Below are 14781 nucleotides of genomic sequence, written 5' to 3'. Positions count from 1 at the left end.
CACAGTGCCTCAGAGGGGCCACACAGGCACAGTGCCTCAGAGGGGCCATGCCACACAGGCATTATAGATTGTTGATATAAAGGACAGCCAATGATTTAAAGCAGCAGTTTTCGACCATGGTCCAGGGACCACCAGTGGTCCTTGAGGAGGCGGTTCCAGGTGGTCCGTCCCCAACCCCAACTAAATGATGGAGAGTTGGATGGAAACCAAATGGACCCTATAGATATTTAACATTTGGTTTCATGTTACGCTCTCAAGAGTTACATTGTTGTTAAACATCTGCATTACTTAATTAACAAGAAGTCTACACAGAATGTGGAACAATTGTTATTTTTTTATCAAGGTTTTCCTGTTATGTCTCCTATGGTACCACATCACTACAGCATGGAATTGTGGACAAAATCTTATTCAACGACAACAAAATATTCAGAAGTCTTGGGTCTAAGGCTAAATCTCAATGGTGGTCCTTAATTGGCTCAAATGCCAAATAAAGAATGGGCCTTGATTGATATGAAAAAGATTTAAAACCACTGCATTGAATTCGGTTGTCAGGCAAAATGTGAAGTAGAACAGTCAGGGGTTCCCAAAGTGGGGTCCGGGGACCCCCAGGGGTCCTTGAGGGAGTTCCAGGGGGTCCCCAGCTAAATGATAGTTTGGCACCAAATTGACCCTTATGGGCCTGTAACTCTGAGAGTGTACAAATGGAACCAAATGGACCCATTAGGGTCCATCTCTCAGAGTTAAATTGACATTGATTTTACAATATAAGAGAGAGATAGAAATGTCATTAAATGGGGGTCCGTAGCCTAATGCAGGTCAAACTGGGGGTCCTTGAAATTAAACGGGTTTAGAATCACTGCTAGCCTAGAGACGTAAAAATCTCTTATGGGGGTCCCTGGCATAATGCCAGGTCCCCCATAAGAGAAGATTTTTACGGCATATCTCTTTAAATGGGTGGTCCGCGGGGCTAATTAGCGTCAATTTGGGGGTCCTTAACATGAAAAAGGTTATTGTTCCTTTCTTAGAGGAGGAGGAACCGCCGAAGTGCACTTTTTTTGTTTTTTGTTTGAGTGAGTGACGTCACGTCAGTTGGTCAGCTGCTCGTGTTTACATCCAGAGAGCTGAGGTGAGAGATCCATGAAGTGTTACTGACTGTGTTGTTGTTCCATCCTGGACACATTAAAATGAGAATCACCTAAAAAAGCGGTCGTTTCCGCATTGATTCATCATCCGCGAAATAATACAAACATCATCCGGAGAAAATCAAGCGATCATTAAACGGCGCGGCGCCCGTTTTTATAAGGTAATATATGTGCGTGTTATTATGACGAAGTTTCTTTGTTTGTACCTTTATTTGCAATGTTTCTAATTATCCTGCGGCTGAAACTGTACTGCAGTGACCCCGGGCAGGGAATCCACCTCTGTCTGTAGCGTGATCTTTTTTGTGTTATAACAACGAGTCATTTTCATTCGTGACGCATTTGTAAATGTTTTTATTGTATTTTTGTATTCTAGTATTATGTCATAATCATAACAAAGGATGAACAGAACCACGTGCGTGGACCATGGATGTCTGCAGTGGTTGTGTTGTGTGGGGTTGTGTTTTTGCTTTGGGTAAATCGACGCAGGAAACATGAGTGTGTCATGAATGTGGTAATGTGACTACAGTGCTTTGTTACAGACAGTACACTGTGTGGCGCAGCTGCTTTTGAGTGTGCATGCAGTCACTGGTTGGATAGGAAGGAAGGAACAACACATCAGTGGTAAACAGGCCTAAACCAAATAATCTATTCACTAGAGATGTGTGGTCTATATCACGAAAGTGCAGCTATAATCTGTATTGTTGTGAAGTCAAGAAAATACTACTAATTAATATTAATTATTATTATGATATGCATTGATTAGGCCATAGATTTCTTCTTTTTTTGAGAGAGAAATGGACCCAAATGTCTTGGTTCCAAACAATGAATCATATTACCTTCCCTGGAAAACCCCTTAAAGACCCCTGGGAGTCCCCGGACCAACACTTTATGAACCAGTGACCTAAGCTACTTCTCCTTGAAATACATGGCCTACCACCTACTTGGCTGGACGTAGACATTGTGTGGTAATTATAGTCAACAAAGGGACAGGGGTGTAGTGGCAAAGTGGTTTGTCAATGTACTACCAGCCCAAACAGATACACATATCAATCACAAGATTGGAGTTATTGCGAGCTCCATTCCTAATGCTACCCGAAAAAAACCCTGATAACAAGCTTATCCGGTATTGATGTTGAATTTATTAACAGATTGGAGAATTACAGTACATTTCAAGCACAACAACTCAATACAAACCGGTTAACTGTGGACGACACCATAACACTTACACTTGTTTACAATAGGGCCCACCATTTTCAATTCATCATAACAATTTAGAGACGTACAAATATACTCTATATAGCCAAAAACAGGAAATCATCATAGGGGAGGTAAAAGGGGGAAAAACATATACAGTGAGGGGAAAAAGGGGACCGTTTTCAAGCCTGTTATCGAGCATAGTGGCCTATGACATGTCATGTTTAAACAATCAAGACAAGATGCGATCAAGAAATAAATCTAATCACCCACGCTGGCATCGCAACATGTCGGTCTAAAAGTGTATTGATACCTGCCAACCAGCGCTGCCCAGGTAAACGAAACGAAACGAAATTACACTTTTATAGTGACGGTACACATAGTTACCGGTTAAGGAAGTTAACCAGTTAAAGCAAAAAGGTCAATTACCTTCCGTCTGTTAGAAAAGTACTGTATTTGAAGGCCATAGTAAAGGATACTTGTTGTGTTCTCAACAGTTCTGTTCAGAATTTGTCGTCTCCCGTTGGTCTGTCCACAAAATAATAGAAAATGCTCAATAGAGGGTATGCGCGTGACATCATCATCAAACCAGAAAGTTATGCAGGAACGCCTACTGATTGGCAAAAAACTACTTTCTGGCCTTGACAACCCATTCATCCACACAGAAAAGTCATATCTGATTGCATTAAACAACATTACACAAAGTTAAACTCACTTTGCCTGTTGCTTTGCCACTCGATTTGCCACTCGATGTGCCATTCACTTTAAGCATGCGCATACTCTCTATAGTGGGCTCGATAAGAACCCGGCTCGATAAGCCTGATCGATAAGGTGCTCGAGTCGTTATCAAAAAAAAAATGAAGGAGCTCCATCCCTACTCGTCATCTCTCCTTCTTTCCCGTTGCATTGGTTGAGGTCAGGTGGGACGATGGGCGGAGCCGTCAGCGCGGGCGAAGACAACGACGAGTTGATCGACAACCTGAAGGAGGCCCAGTACATCCGCTCCGAGCTGGTGGAGCAGGCGTTCAGGGCCATCGACAGGGCCGACTACTACCTGGACGAGTTCCGGGACAGCGCCTACAAGGACCTGGCCTGGCGTCACGGGAACATCCACCTGTCGGCTCCCTGCATCTACTCGGAGGTGATGGAGGCCCTGGACCTCCAACCCGGCCTCTCCTTCCTCAACCTGGGCAGCGGGACCGGCTACCTCAGCACCATGGTGGGCCTCATACTGGGTGAGAGGCTATAGGGCCATCTTCTGCGCTTCCAAAGACACAGCCTGTTCGCTAGACTCGAGCACTGTTTCAGGAAACAGTGGGTAGGGGCTTTGCGTCGAGGACCAATTTATTTCAAAAGATTTCAAAACGTTTAAACAAAGGAAAAAATGAATAATTCCATGAATAAATACAAGTTTTAAGAAGTAGTGAAAATAGCAGATCCTTGTAGATCTGCTATTTTCACTAGTCTGGGTCTCGGTCAAACGTCTATTTTCTCTTTTGGGTGGTGAGCTAAAGTTTTGAAACCACTGGCCTAGATAGTCCATGGGCCAGACCAGAAGTGAGGGACATTTTTGGTGGCAAAATCTATTTGCTACTTTGAGACATGATAGCATTTTCAAATGAGTAGCTTTAATACTTTTTTGGGACAATCATTGTTTCCCCATTATCTCCCATTATATGCAGAGTAGGATTTTGTGCAGTTTACTGTAGATGTTATATGTTACAATTAAGTTTATTCACACTTATAATTATACACACACAAATGCTATGACATATAAAAGTATTTATAAAAGTATATAAACATGTAGGCCTATAGTAGTAATAAATTAGCATAATTGGCTAAATATTCCCCAACACAAGAAATTACTATAACGTTGCTTTACTTAACTTAGAAAGGTGAGTCTATGTTTGTGATGTATAGAAATGCATCTGTTACCATGGTGCAATCATGCCACCTTTTAAATTTGCGTAATTTGCAAAAGTCGAAAGAAGGACATTTCTACATTTTATAGAGCTTTTCCAAGTGCTCAAAGTGCTTTACAATGGTTAATTCATTCATACATTGGGAGCGGCGAACAGTTGACACCAGCGTCCTCACTTCCCACATTCACACACCAATGGTGGCGAGCTCACACTGACCAACTCATTGGAGGCAATGTAGGGTTCAGTGTCTTGCCCAAGGACACTTCGGCATGTGGACAGGAGGAGCTGGGATTCGAACCGCCGACCCAGGGATCAGTGGACGACCTGCTCTACCTCCTGAGCCACAGCCGCCCGCGTCTTCAGTCTTCATGCGCACAACTGAAGCCGAGGATGTCCCGGTTGTGGACAACATGTCAACAGATGACCTGTCACCCTCTTGGGGTTCCTAGCAAGATGTCCCTGAGGGCTTAGCAGTCACTACTTATTGAAATGACCAGTTGACATCACACCATCATATATGGCAGTCAGTCCCTCACGCCTAGTGACACATCACGTCACCATATATGACCATCAGTCCATCACGCCTTGTGACACGATCCATATATAGACAAATTCAGAAACGGGTCTCATGGTCGCAGCTTACGTATTTCCTGTAGGCGGACTCGACATAGCTGCAGGGTTTAAACCCTCACCAGGCGCACCTCTTCTACTACAGTGAACGGTAAAGTGACTGATGTTAGTCTGCCTCAAGTCAAACGTTTACTTTTCTTTTACCTGCTTTTTACTAACACTAACATTACAAAGATGCCCAGAACATCGAGATGAACCCGTTTAGTTTATGGCTGCTCCAACAGCAGTGGCAACATTCCAAAAAGAAAAAGAAAAACGGAATGTCAAAATATCCACCGCGGGGTCTGAGACCAGAGCCATTGAGTAATGGTTGAGACGAAGCAGTGAAAGGTCCTGAAAGATGCATAACGTCAGTCTTACCCAATACCCAATCTTTCTGTTTTATGAACACATGGCTGCTGTACTTTATACCTCATACTAAGCATTTCAAGTATGAGGTATAAAGTACGACAGGCGATTTTTCATTCTGAATCTATGGTTGGTGTCTTTGAAGGCTGATAACTGCAACTAAGCTACCACTTAGGAACTGCTATCATGTTGAAATATTATCTAGGGATATAGACCTTTTCAAAAAAACATGATAGCATTTGCCACCTTGAATGTCCCTCACTTGTGAAGATTCTGGTCTGGGCCCATGGACTAGGAGAGACCAATGCCAAGGACCCTCCTATAGAATAGAATGGATATTCCGTTTGGCTTGACATTTCTTCTTCTGTTCCCCGCAGGTCCATTTGGAGTGAACCATGGGGTTGAGCTGCATACTGACGTGATTGAATATGCATATCAGAAACTGGACTTTTTCATTAAGACCAGTGACAGCTTTGACAGGTATCAATTTGTCATATTTTTACATTTCATAGGCTGTAACGAAAAGGCGAAAATTCCAGACAGGTCTGCTTCATTTATAACAGCGTTGCATGCTGATAAGGCCACTCACGGCACAGTGCTTTTTGAGCTTGTAGGTCGGATATTTTTTATCAGGAGACACCGGCATTAATACGCCAAAATATAAATCAGGCTTTACGCAAGACACAAGACAAGGGATTATCAGGCATAACCGAATATGTATTCTGCTACGCTTCACAATATAATCCTGAGTGTTAATTTAATTCCTGCATGAAATGAACACTCCCTTGTAAAATAGATTTCAGCCTCAGTCTAATACACGGACAGTTAATCACTTAAATGCTAGCATCCCTATTATGGGGCTGACATTTGATGAAAACATCAGATCTACAAGCTCACAACGCATCGTTGTGAGCTTGTAGATCTGATGACAGTGTGTGTATGTGTAGGGCTGTCACGATTACACATTTAAGTTGACGTCATCACACAAATAATTGAGATTAACTATTTAATTATGTTTTTTTTTAAATTGGAAATTGGAACATTATGAATAGAATTTACATTTCTGTTTGCTTTTGAGGCTTCGTAATAAAAACGTGCACATGGCAGATATGACAGATAACTGAAATATACCAAGAAATGACTGGCATTTTTAAGTGGTGCAACCACTTCTTAAGTGACTATGGGTCCTCATTCACAACGGCGTTTACGCTCATACCGTTACGTAACGTGAGCGGAGCGTGAGCGGACAGGCATTTACGTGGATTCCCACATTACGTGGGAATTCATGAACTTGAACGTGAACTTGACGGTGACGTCGGATGGTCGGAATCTCCGCTAAAAGCTGCGCCAGCTCAGAGGGTCGTGTACTGCTTGCGTAGATTTATTCAGAAGGCTTTAGTCTTCATTCTGAATCAATTAAAAGTCCCCAAATCTCAGATAAAATATGTAGGCATTTGTCCAAAACATTGGTCAGCACATACAAAAATGATAGCTTATATAAAAGCCAAGTATCACTTGGATGCCTAAATGCATGCATTCTAGAGGCAGGTTAGCCTAGAGTCCCATACAGAAACTGCCCCTGCAAACCCGACACCTTTTTATTTATTTATTAGGATATTTCTAGCATGCGCGATTGCGCTGCACTTGACAGCTTTCTACTCGCAGTGCAACGCGTTGTGAGCTTGTAGATCGGCTCTCGCGGACTCGCGCTGCATGTTAAAAAACAAACTCACAATTATAATAAGAACATACACTTCTCTGCATTCTGCACTGTACGAATTCATTGGAAAATGAATATAACGGTGCGGTGAGCCCGGCCCGGACAGAACAGATTATTTCTATGGTTCACAGACATGCAAGTCCACATTATTGCATCAGCGCGTGCAATTCGGCCAGTCATAGTTTTAAGCCAGTGCACCTTAATTAATTATAATATGGGGAACTTATAGCTAGGCTGTAGGCTACTACATTGATGAGATCAATCCAGTTTGGTGCCAAATGTCTCGCGAAATTCGCGAATCATTTTAATATGACGACATCATCATAAATGAACCTGCACTTAGATCTGACAAAGAGGAGGCTACCCGCCGTATATGGTTGAAATTTTAAATAGCTATAGGCCTATGCCTACGTGTCCATGATCAGAACAAATCCATTCTCCACATGGCATTCAGACAGATGACAGTGAGATGATATTAATCTATTCCCCGCATGAATCAATGCAGCTCTGATACAAATATCGGATATATGTTTTACCTCTGCAAAGGTGTGAGTGAGCAATTGTTCAATAGAAAAGAAAAGGCTTTATAATATAATTGCCAAGTATACGCTAGCTTGCTGCCTTGGTCCCGAACTTAAATAAATAAATGGCCAAGCTGCATTTTATACCGTAAGTCAGCTTGACATTGCTGCAGCGGTGCGGAGCAGCGTTCACCGTTTTGTAAGCTTGGGAAAATGATTTATATAGTTTAATGGTAGGCTATAGACAATATAAAGAATCACGCACAAATGTAATGGTATATGGATGTAAAAAAAGAGACTGCAGGTGGTGGTCGTCGCTCCGGCGCTTGACATGGTCAGATCATTTTCTTTTAATTTCCTAATATAGCCTAATTCTTTCCAGCAATCATTTTTATTTTAATTTGTGAAGCCACTATACTGGAAAATATCATTATGTTGTTGCATTCCGTCAGGAGGACCTCTATTTCGTTTGAGCTGTAAGGCCTTCTTTTTTGTTTTTTTTTACTGCTGTCTGCTGAGTCATGCTTGACGCCTTTTATGGTGTGAAATGGGGCGTGGATCAATGCAAATGAAGTTATCCGCTGATTTTCCGATCATTTGGCACCCGCTCGCATTCACCTGCGTACCTCACAACATACACCTGCGTACCTGTGGTACACACCGCTCTTTGAATTGCACGGCAAAACAACGTTGCGTGATCGGACGGAATTTCCCGCATCAGTTTACACTTCCGTTACGCTTCCGTTACACTCTTGCGTATTTCTCCTTTGTGAATGAGGACCTATGTGTGTGTGTGTGTGGGTGGGTGGCTGGGTGCGTCTGAGCACGAAAACAGCATCAACACACACACAAACACACGCACATATCAACTGTATATATGGTGATTTCGGGTGTGCCAGTACAGTACAGTACAGTACAGTACAGTACAGTACAGTACAGTACAGTACAGTACAGTACAGTACAGTACAGTACAGGGTACAGTACCCCAGGGACCCCACACGGTAACTGTCATTTCTCAACCGATTCCGGCTCACCGGAATCGGGCCGGCACCCTGGGTGCGTTCCTGTGGATCTGGGTTTTTATGAAAGGACATTTTTCAACATGGATTATGTAATAATTGTGACAACCATCTGTGTGTGTGTGTGTGTGTGTGTGTGTGTGTGTGTGTGTGTGTGTGTGTGTGTGTGTGTGTGTGTGTGTGTGTGTGTGTGTGTGTGTGTGTGTGTGTGTGTGTGTGTGTGTGTGCGCGCGCATGTGTGTGCATGCATGCATAGGTTTGAGTTCTGCGAGCCTTGCTTCGTGGCAGGTAACTGCCTGGAGATGGCCCCAGAGGAGCGCCGCTACGACCGGGTGTACTGTGGCGCTGGGGTGCAGCGGCAGCACGAGGACTACATGAAGAGCCTGCTCAAAGTGGGAGGAATCCTGGTTCTTCCGCTGGAGGAGAAGGTCAGTAACTAGTAGGGTTTAATATTTTCCCGGATTTGGCTCATTTTAATTCCCGGGAATTTGCGGACCTTTTCCCGGGCTCCCGCGGGAATTCCCGTCAGAAAATAAATAAAAAAAGTGCCCACCAAAATGCATTTATATGTATAGATATTTCATATGTTCAATAGAATAGTGATATTTTTTGGTTTAAAACGTTTTATTTGAACGAAATATGAACATATAGCCTACAATAAAAGTATTAAATTAAAATATTAATAATGTTATAGGCCTACTACGCTATTCAGAAAAAGGGACACAGGAGTTTGCACTAATGTGACTAAGCACGCGCGGGTAAAAAAATAAACGACCTCACGTCTTTCACATAGATACCTTAGCTATGGTCTTTCACCCTTTGAGCATGCAGTGGGTCCCCTTCTCCGCTGCAGAGAATGTGATCATCCCGCTTTGTACTTTATGAAAAGTCCGATTGGGTGTTAAATTAGCCAGCACGTCCAGTGCACAGCACACTGATTATTAGAGAGAGAGAGAGCGAGAGCGAGCGAGATAGAGAGAGAGAGAGGGAGATAGAGAGAGAGATGGGGAGGGAGAGAGAGAGAGAGAGAGAGAGAGAGAGAGAGACGCTGCGTGCTGGTATTATAAAACAAATTGTAGCCTACTCATCTTTGTTTGTGTTCCGTTTCACGTTATTGCTGCACACATGCAGGCAAAAGCAAAAAGGGGTTTAGAAGTGACAATGTCCTAGCCTGGTTAATAAACCAGACCGAATCAGCCGTTTGTGTGATATTAGTCTGGCTTATTAGCCAGGCTAACAATGTCCATCACAGAGAAAGGAAACTCCTCGCTCCGTCCGTAAAACACACAATTCTTGCAGAGTGACTGATTAGGCTAATGATTGACAGGTGCAGCAGCTTTGGGAGCGTGCCTGAAGATGTCTGTCAGACATTCATATCTTGCTAAAGTGTATATAAACTCTGTAGGCCCTATCTGATTAATTGCGGGAGGATGCAGGATTCGCGGGGTCCCACTGATTTCATCTTGACCGGCCGTGCCTGCCCGTCCGCAGGTAGGCTATTTAAATACCGCCCGCGCCGCCAACATTTACGTTGGGTCCCGCTGGCTCCAGTTCCCATTGCAGTGTAATCCATAATTCCATATAAATATCATCAAACATGTTTGAAAATGATGGGAGGGTTCAGATTGGACATTTGATCACTCATAGATAAGGGGAAAGAACGCGCACTGTGTTAAAACCCCTTTAGTGTAATTTCCCTACAAGAAAAAAAAAACTCCGGGACGACGGGTCCCGAAGAAATTTCCGGGCGGGAAATTGCGTGCCCTATGCCCGGGAGGACCGAAATCCCGGGATCCCGGCATTAAACCCTAGTAACTAGTATTACAGTAACTAATTACATTCACTCGAGTACGGTACTGTTACTTTACCTGAGTATTGACATTTTTGAGTGGTGCAACCACTCCAAGGAACAGCAATGTCATGTGACTATGTTCATAGGCGGATCTAGAAATTATGGGCCCCTGGGCTGCAGTAATGTACCGTATCATGATGGTTTATGACTTTTGGGGTTATTTTATTGACACAAATGAATAAGCCCATTGTTAATAACAGTGACAAGGACCATGTGTGTCACTGTTATTCACTGTTACCCCTTTTTTGGGGGGCCCCTGAGCTTGAGCCTCTTCGCGGTCACGCGGACGCTCAAGCTCAAGGGCCCTCCTAGCTCAGGGGCCCCTGGGCCTGGGCCCAACAGGCCAATCTTCCCCTGACTATGTTTAGAGTACCAGTAGGGGCAAAAGTGGCGCTGTTGTGCCAGAAACAGAGAGAGAGAGATAGTGTTGCACTGTTCCCTGCTAATTACACAGAGGGAGAGAGAGAGGGAGAGGCAGGGTGAGAGGGGAGTTGCACCACTCAGTTCTCACGGGTGTGATTTTATATATACAATTGCAACAAGCGAACGAAGCTGTGTGGCAGTCTGACACACACACACACACACACACACACACACACACACGCGCACACACACCTCTGTATCGTTCCAATTTCAGTTGCCCTCTGGTGGCGGGCGGGTGGTGTTACAGCGGGACACACACACAGACAGACACACACACAGACAGTTTTGGCCAGCTTCTATAGTTAGTGCTCACTTCGTTCGCAATCACTTCGTTCGCAATCACTTCGTTCGCAATTATTTGACAGATTTAGTTGCTACTAGTTACTTTGGAGATTTGTTTTAGGATTACAAAACATACATTAGGCCGGGGCGGCTGGCGTAGCCATCTGGGTGCCTAGGCTGGTAATCCAGCCTGACTGCCTGCCCCCCCATCTCTCTCCCCATTTCCTGTCAGAGTATTTCCATGTATATCTATCAATAAAGGCAAAAAGCCCCCAAAAATATCTTTTAAGAATCAAAAAACTAAATTGTCAATAAAGTAACAGTTTGAATACGGGCCTTTCACTTACTTTAAAATATGAGTTCTTCTTCCACCAGTGGAGAAGGACTTTAAGGGCACACATCCCAGCAAAAAGAGTTTTGAAGCTGCAATCCGCAACTTATTTGAATTAATAAAGTATGTTAATACATCAGCAGTGGTTTGAGGTGGTCTCTAGTCTCTACTCTTCCATTGAGAACTGGAGACCCTGGTGTTGGGTAGAGGACACCTATTGGTTGACAAGTAGTACTGCCTGAGGCTACTCTCCCCTGGGCAAATCAGAGCAGTGTTGATATTGACATAACATTTTAGTTTTAGTCAATAGTCTCTTGAATAGTTTAAATTTAGTCACATTTTATGTGGAATGTTTTAGTGTTAGTCTAGTTTTAGTCGACTGAATATAAGATTTTAGTCAACTAAATCTACATTTGATTTAGTCGACTAAAATGTATTTTGATGGAGATTTGTTTTAGGATTACGACGGCCTTGATGCCGTCGTAATGGCTGATCTTACACTTACACAAAATAGCCGATCTACAAGCTCACAACGCGTCGCAGTTTTTAGTCTTAGTTTTAGTCATCGTAGCTTAGTTTTCATTTAGTTTTCGTCAGTGAAAACTAACATTTTTCTTCATAGTATTGGTCGACGAAATCAACTCTGATTCTAAGAGCAGTAGCATTTTGGTAAAGACATGCGTTCAAATCAACGGTAGGACAAGAAACTTATGGATTGCAGGCTTTCATTTAACTCCGAGACTGTAGAAATTGTTCCATTTAAATTAATTCACTTACTGAATTGGTCATATGACAATGAAACTGTTTTCTTCCGTTTTTTTCCTTTTTGTCTTTCTTTCTTTCTTTCTTTCTTTCTTTCTTTCTTTCTTTCTTTCTTTCTTTCTTTCTTTCTTTTTTTTTTACAAAACATTTTAAGAGTGAGAAGTGTGAGTTTGTAACGTTTAAGATATTTCAAAGTTTGCTTCCATACAATGATTGGGAAAGGGAAAATAATGAGTGTAGGCCTAATCATTTTTTTAATTATGAATTTCAGACAGCAGTTTCATTATTATTTTAGTTTGTTGATTACAAATATTTCAGTTGCACTCATGATTAGAAGATTACACGGTAAAATCCCCTAGTACCGTAACTTATCCATTTGTAACTCTGAGGGTGTACAAATGTACGTGGACCCTAATAATGGGTCCATTTGGTTTGTTCCATTTGTACACTCTCACAATTAAATTAACACATACTGTACAGTATACACTACTAGTCAATTTAGCGATTTGTGATTTAGTTTTTCTTTGCTCTGTTCTCAGTTGACAAAGATCACACGGACAGGTTCCAACAGCTGGGAGACAAAGAAGATCATTGCGGTGTCCTTTGCTCCCCTGGTGCTGCCCAAACACAGAGGGACCATCAAAGCAGAAGCAGTACCGCTACGTAAGTAGCATGTTTACCATCTTAAAGGCGAGAGATGCTTTTTTTAGTCTATAAAACCCAGCGTTGTTTCTGTAATTGGCAAGTCAACTATCTGCAAAAAAGTGTGCAAAATGGATTGTTATAACGGAACTGTACATCTTAAGCATTCCTTAAGATTTGTCTCAATTATTAATTATGTAGCAATGCAATTGTAACCTCTCTGACAATATAAAATGTTGTTTTTCGGGAAACCTTAATAACAATGCCCATGCATCAATTGTTGTTTTCTTAGAAAGAGTAATGTTTAATTGTTGGATTTGTTCCAACCCGGGTGTCTGGTACCCCAGCGTCCATGTTTGAGGTGCGGACTCTTCAGGATCTGGCCCGGATCGCCATTCGCCACGCCTTGAAGAAGACTTTGACGGGGACAGGGTTCGGACTCCTGCCGAGGCGGCGATTGGTCACGGGCAGCCAGGCACCGCTCAGACAGAGGCGGGCCCGCCAGAGAGGCTTCATGAGTCGACTCATCCCTGAATCCATGGACAGCAACACCTCCTCCAACAGCGAGGAGGAGGAGGAGGAGGAGGGCCGGGAGGGAGAGAAAGACTGCATGGGCATGAGTCAACCAAAGGAGGAGGAGGAGGAAGAGGAGGAGGAGAGAAGAGAGGCTGGAGCTCTGCTTCAGGAGCCTCCGGTCAACCAGTTGAGAGAAAAGATCCTAGGTCTGCCTCTCCCGGAACCTCTCAAGATGTACCTCCTCCATTACAGGGAGAAATAGGCCTTGACGGCAATCTTCAACACTCCGGGGTCCTCCGTGAACTCCTACACAGCTAACTCCAGAGTGAACCACTTGCCCCTATTTTGTCGTATGGTGGTGTCATGGCTGATCTACAGGCTAACAACGTGTTGCGTGTAGATCGGCTGTTTTACGCCTAGAATAATGACATGCCCAAAACAGGAACACCACGTTGAAAGCGGTTTAGATTACAACGCACGACGGTGTCACTTCTTGCCAGCAACAACTGATGTATAGTTAGCTTGAAAATCGGTTATTGTTGCCAAGACTCGTCGTACTACGGATTTTAAATTACTCTTACATTTTTCTTCCTTTATGGAATGTACAGTAGTTGAGAATAGGATTCTCTCTGTGCATTCTTTGACTGGGAAAATGGAAGTTTCACCTACTGAAGCCAAATGTGTGCTCCGTTGCACGATGGTGCGGCGTGGTGAAAATGGCAGCCGTACAGTTTGTATGCGACACCGGCATGCAATGACGTGCAATGAAACATTTGGCTTAACGCTATGCCCTGCACTCTTGTATCAAGTGGAAGGAGAAAAGAAAAACATCCATTACTTTGTTTTGTAAGGTGTGTACACTTGAAAAAGGAGACGTATATATAGTATACCAGTCAAAGCATGTGAATTTTATTTTTTATTTTTTAGGTTACTGACCTTTGTAGAAAATGTATCAACTCGGAGTGTAAATAAGTGGCATCATTTATTTTTGTCTATTCTAAGTTGTTCGATGATGGGGTGAAAAAGAGTGAAATGGGGTTTGGTTTGGTCATCTACTGCTCGCATCAAGCTTCTAGATCAGCTCGTTTTGTCTTGTTTGGTCATCTACTGCTCGCATCAAGCTTCTAGATCAGCTCGTTTTGTCTTGCAACACTGCCATACAATCAAGTATATAAATCAGGCTTTAGATGAGTTATGCGTTTCTGAGTTACGTGTTTCCGTTGCACTGGTTTAGCTGCTAATCAAATCATGGACAACTTTGATTTCTGTCATCAAAATGTCCTGCTTTAATTTGTTTAGCTTTATTGAATAGAGAAGTGGAGAGCGAAGAAAATAAAGAGGGAATATTATGTGACACGGGTTCTGAGCTGGATTTGGACAGAGGAGGGTGTTTGCGAACCCTGGACACAATATTCAGACTTCAGTAGCACACGCCTGATCTGTCCATAGAATCACATTTTGTCTTGTATGGACACAG

At 43.0% G+C, this 14781-nt stretch overlaps 1 protein-coding gene across 2 annotated transcripts; it reads left to right on the top strand.

The window, feature by feature from the left end:
- Nucleotides 1–1183: 1183 nt before the first annotated feature.
- On the top strand, nucleotides 1184–14259 carry pcmtd2a (protein-L-isoaspartate (D-aspartate) O-methyltransferase domain containing 2a). 2 transcript variants are annotated; one of them, XM_079490415.1, is made up of 6 exons: nucleotides 1184–1303; nucleotides 3257–3571; nucleotides 5614–5716; nucleotides 8753–8924; nucleotides 12686–12809; nucleotides 13136–14259. In XM_079490415.1, exons 2-6 carry the CDS (start codon nucleotides 3265–3267, stop codon nucleotides 13564–13566), a joined length of 1137 nt encoding a protein of 378 aa, XP_079346541.1. In that variant the 5' UTR covers nucleotides 1184–1303; nucleotides 3257–3264; the 3' UTR covers nucleotides 13567–14259. The 2 variants fall into 2 exon arrangements, with proteins under 2 accessions (XP_079346541.1, XP_079346542.1); XM_079490416.1 differs by lacking the exon at nucleotides 1184–1303 and adding an exon at nucleotides 1979–2107.
- The last annotated feature ends 522 nt before the right edge of the window (nucleotides 14260–14781 follow it).

This window comes from Electrona antarctica (genome assembly GCF_951216825.1).
Source record: "Electrona antarctica genome assembly, chromosome: 2".
In the NCBI taxonomy this organism is placed as follows: domain Eukaryota; kingdom Metazoa; phylum Chordata; class Actinopteri; order Myctophiformes; family Myctophidae; genus Electrona; species Electrona antarctica.
This window is presented reverse-complemented; position numbering and strand designations above follow the sequence as displayed.

Bases quoted from the DNA above. Each gene is read 5' to 3' on its own strand.
- pcmtd2a (XM_079490415.1), top strand. From the start codon at position 3,265: ATGGGCGGAGCCGTCAGCGCGGGCGAAGACAACGACGAGTTGATCGAC. The intron at 3,572-5,613 runs GTGAGAGGCTAT...TGTTCCCCGCAG, and splicing joins CATGGTGGGCCTCATACTGG to GTCCATTTGGAGTGAACCAT. The intron at 8,925-12,685 runs GTCAGTAACTAG...CTCTGTTCTCAG, and splicing joins TTCTTCCGCTGGAGGAGAAG to TTGACAAAGATCACACGGAC.